At 39.4% G+C, this 3,937-nt stretch overlaps 1 protein-coding gene across 1 annotated transcript; it reads right to left on the reverse strand.

Moving 5' to 3' along the window:
• Window positions 1-1,777: 1,777 nt before the first annotated feature.
• LOC148898072 (transmembrane protein 60-like) lies at window positions 1,778-3,481 on the reverse strand. The gene is made up of 2 exons (XM_088996928.1): window positions 3,303-3,481; window positions 1,778-2,466 (listed from the first exon to the last, which is right to left on the reverse strand). Exon 2 carries the CDS (start codon window positions 2,419-2,421, stop codon window positions 2,017-2,019), a length of 405 nt encoding a protein of 134 aa, XP_088853054.1. The 5' UTR covers window positions 2,422-2,466; window positions 3,303-3,481; the 3' UTR covers window positions 1,778-2,016.
• Between the last annotated feature and the right edge of the window lie 456 nt (window positions 3,482-3,937).

The following is a 3,937-nucleotide window of genomic DNA, read 5'->3' on the forward strand; positions in this document are numbered from 1 at the left end:
TGGAGTTCCCTGATCAATATTTACCCTATTTGTTCTCTCAATCGCTGTACCAAAGAATTTGGCTGAAATGATGGATAAGAGACCGCTCCAAAAGATACGATGCAAATGATTTTCAAAGTTAAATACAACTAAATAGAATTTAACAAATACAATGATACCTCATCTTACGAACGCTTTAGCTCACAAACTTTCACCTTACGAACATTACATTCGTGTAAATATGATCTCGGCATACGAATGAGTTTTCGGCGGACGAACCAAACCACAAAGCGCCACGGTGGCTGGCGGTCTAGTTTCCCACACTGCCTTTGAGTGCAAACGTGGTTTGTTATCGAGTGTAGTACTTTAGCTAATGTGGGACCGAATAAGACCCCACTACAGGCTAGTGTTAAGCCGAAGAGGACACAAAAGAAAAATACTCATTTTTAATGGTTTCTTATGGGAAATGCATGTTTGGCAGAAGAACTTTTCACCTTACACACACTTTCTGGGAACCAATTAAGTTTGTAAACTGAGGTATCACTGCACTGTACTGTAGCGGATTAAAAAAAAGCAAAAGGTCAAAATAACATGATTCAAACATTTAACTTTAGTGATTGTTGTGTAGCGCAGTTTTGAGAATCTCTGGTTTCACAAGTTTATTGTGGTTTGCCGTGCATTTTTATGAAAAACAGGAACAGAAATGAGCAGGACACAATCATATCAACAAAATGTCTACATAGTTGACCTTTAAGCACGCTTCTACTTCTTTTCTATCTTTTCTTCTATTCCCAATAAATGATTTAATTTAGTCATTGCCTTTTTCTCCAAATGCACCAGCTGTGCACCTGACTGTGTTGCATTCAAGTGTCACACTGAGTTTGGATTGTTTGTTATCAAGAATCTGAAAAGTCCATTCTGGCAGCCATCTGTGTCTTTTCTCACTGGCCTTGGAATGCAATACACAAAATAAGAAAGAATATTCCTTTTCTTGAGAAAAATAAGCGTGGGGTAGAGATGGGGAAACAGTTGTAATGTGACAAATTAGACTCTTGAAGGGAAAACAACTTCAAGAATAAATTAAAGTTACTTTTACTATGATAAATTTATAGTTCAGTTTTAACGTCACAACTGAATAGAATGCTAATGTTGAAAGTGTTGCAACAATGAAGTAATAACATTTTAAGTTAAAAAATATTAATGTTTTTTGTATATTGGATGCTTCAATACATTTCTCGATGTACTCAGTGCGATATAATTTAAGCACGAAACATTTTAAAATGCAACTATTCAGCTGGGTTATATTGAAACCATTTTTTCAAATTTAAATCGGTTTCCATTATAAACCGAATGAATATATTAAAATCATGTGCAAGAGTGAAGTTGTAATTTTTCATGTAACTGGTGGGAAAAGTAACATTAAAAAAAGTTCCATTTGGGGAGCGGGAGGGGTTGTAGTTGTGATACTGGTCATTAAAAGAAGACGTAAAATATATTTTTTTTGAAAGAAACATTTTGAGAGCCATGTTCTGAATTTTTTTTTAAAAGATGTAATACACCATCAATCTATAAATATATTGAAATTGATGTTACATGAAAAGAGAAAAAAAGCATTATTTCTGTAAGAATTAAGAATTTTCCATGGAAAAAAAAGGATTAAGAGTTATAATTCAAAGGAGGTAAATTCAGAACCCTTAAAATCTAGTTACAAAATTAGTTTGGGGGCATGCCAAGACCCCCCAACAAACACTTCATTTGTAGAACCAAAATTCAGTAAAGCTAAAAGCACAAATAGGAACAAATGTGTTGCATGTTTAATTTCAGATATGTGGACCTCCATTTTTCATGGCTCCAGTTGTGATAGATGTGTTCACCGAAATTCATGTTGAATATCATGAACGGTGTCGTTGGGACACCCACCCTTACTTGCCCTCAATGTTAAAGGTAGTTCAACTGAGCGACTTTTGGGGAAGTCCCAAATCCATTCATTTCAAGGATGTTGTAAGAAAAAAGTGCATGCAAGGAGAATGTTCAAGTTCAGTCCCTACGTAGGCGAAAAACACCGCGTCCCAGCTCCACCAGGGCACCTCCCAAGAGTACCCAGAGGGGCACGCACACCACGCTGAGCCACATGTCTGTAAGCCTCTGCAGGCGGGAGCACAGACTCAGGCAGAAGGCCACCTTCAGCCCCACGGCCGCCAAGTACCAGAGCCGGCGGGCCGCAGAAGGGTCGCCCTCGCGCGGCTCCGCATCGGCCTTGCACCGACCGGCCAGCTTGACCAGCAGTAGGAGGACAAGGACAGCATCGAGCGTCCACACAGGAAGGAAGATGAGGAACCAATTCCAGTGCACTTTGGCGTCAAGCTTTAGGACTAGCATGATGAGGAAGATGAGGCTAAAGATCCACATCAGGAACGCTCGCTGCACCAGGGACATCTTCATTGAGGAGCCACGGCCGTCGTCGGCCAGGGTTCAGGTATATCAGTACTTGTATGCACACAAAAAATACGTCTGTGTAAGCTCTCAGTTGTACAGGAGTGGTCCATTGAAGAGAAGGTTTCTTCAGCCGTCATCTGTACTTTTTTGAAGGTGTTGGACGTTTCGCCTCCTATCCAAGGGGCTTCGTCAGCGAACTAAAGTCTTACTGGTCATATCAGCCCTATTTATATATCCCGGACTAATGAAGGGGAAAACAGGCCAGTCGTTAGTCAGGAATGTAGGAACAATCAGTGGGGCCACAGGGAGTGGTCCTCTGCTCCCCCCCAACCTGAGAGTAGGGACCTATCATAGCAGTGTCCGGCGCCGCCATGTGTGGACATTAGGGATATATAAATAGGGCCGATACGACCAGTAAGACTTTAGTTCGCTGACGAAGCCTCTTGGATAGGAGGCGAAACGTCCGACACCTTCAAAAAAGTACAGATGATGGCTGAAGAAACCTTCTCATTGAAAAAACAATAACATTTAAAAAAAGTTGATTATATATATATATATATGCACACACACACACAGATGCCTGGAATGGAATGTATACCCACGTACAGGAACGAAGTATAGTACTATGATCTTGAGTGTTTTGAAAGGCGCTTAGAAATTAAATGTATTATTATTACTGTACATGCATTTGTAAATCGTTACGTACCAGCCGGATGGCCAGGGCCAATGCGGCGGAAACGATTGGAATTTTTGTTTCCGATCCCATAAAATTGAATTCGGAACTAGAAACGCAGTTTTTGTTGGGGCGGTTTGGCTGCCACTTAAAACTCAAAGCACGCTCAACACAAGTTCAGCACGGAAATAAAATAACGCTGAGAACGTCTTACCGAACTCGGTAGGAGATTCGTCGTCGTTCTGCTGTCGAAGGCAACAACAGAACGAACGTTTATCCTCCTCAAAAGAGACCTTAATGTTTCCTTTTAGGGGAGAAGTGTTTTTTTTTTTTTGTTCGTCTTCAACAGTTGAGGTGGCAGTTAGCTTGGAGCTACTTTGAGGAACGCGAGACTTCCGCGTCCATGCCGGAAAACGGAAAAAACAAGCTACCTTTCACAATTAAGGAAGGGCAAATAAAATAAAATAATTTTCAAAAACATGACCTTTTTTTCTCCCTTGGTCTTTTTAAAAACACACTATGTCACTGATGCACTGAATGTTCTCTTTTTAAAAACAATGTACGTATATAATTTAAAAAAACAAACATACTTTGGTATTTTTAAAAACACACGATGCCACTGATGTACTGTATGTTCTCTTTTAAAAACCAATGTATTTAAAGAAAAAACATAAATTTCCTTCCATGTTTTTGTTGATCTCAACGTTCTTTAATAAGATTAACATTTTTATTAAAACACGAATCTCTTTTGTCCTTAAACTATGGATCCGTTTTGTCCATAGTTCTAGTACTGTACCTCAAGATTTATTTTCCAAAAACGTATTTTTTCTTTTTATAACACCATATCGT

This window comes from Hippocampus bargibanti, linkage group LG05 (assembly GCF_051943395.1).
Source record: "Hippocampus bargibanti isolate YZ-2025 linkage group LG05, ASM5194339v1, whole genome shotgun sequence".
Taxonomy (NCBI): Eukaryota; Metazoa; Chordata; class Actinopteri; order Syngnathiformes; family Syngnathidae; genus Hippocampus; species Hippocampus bargibanti.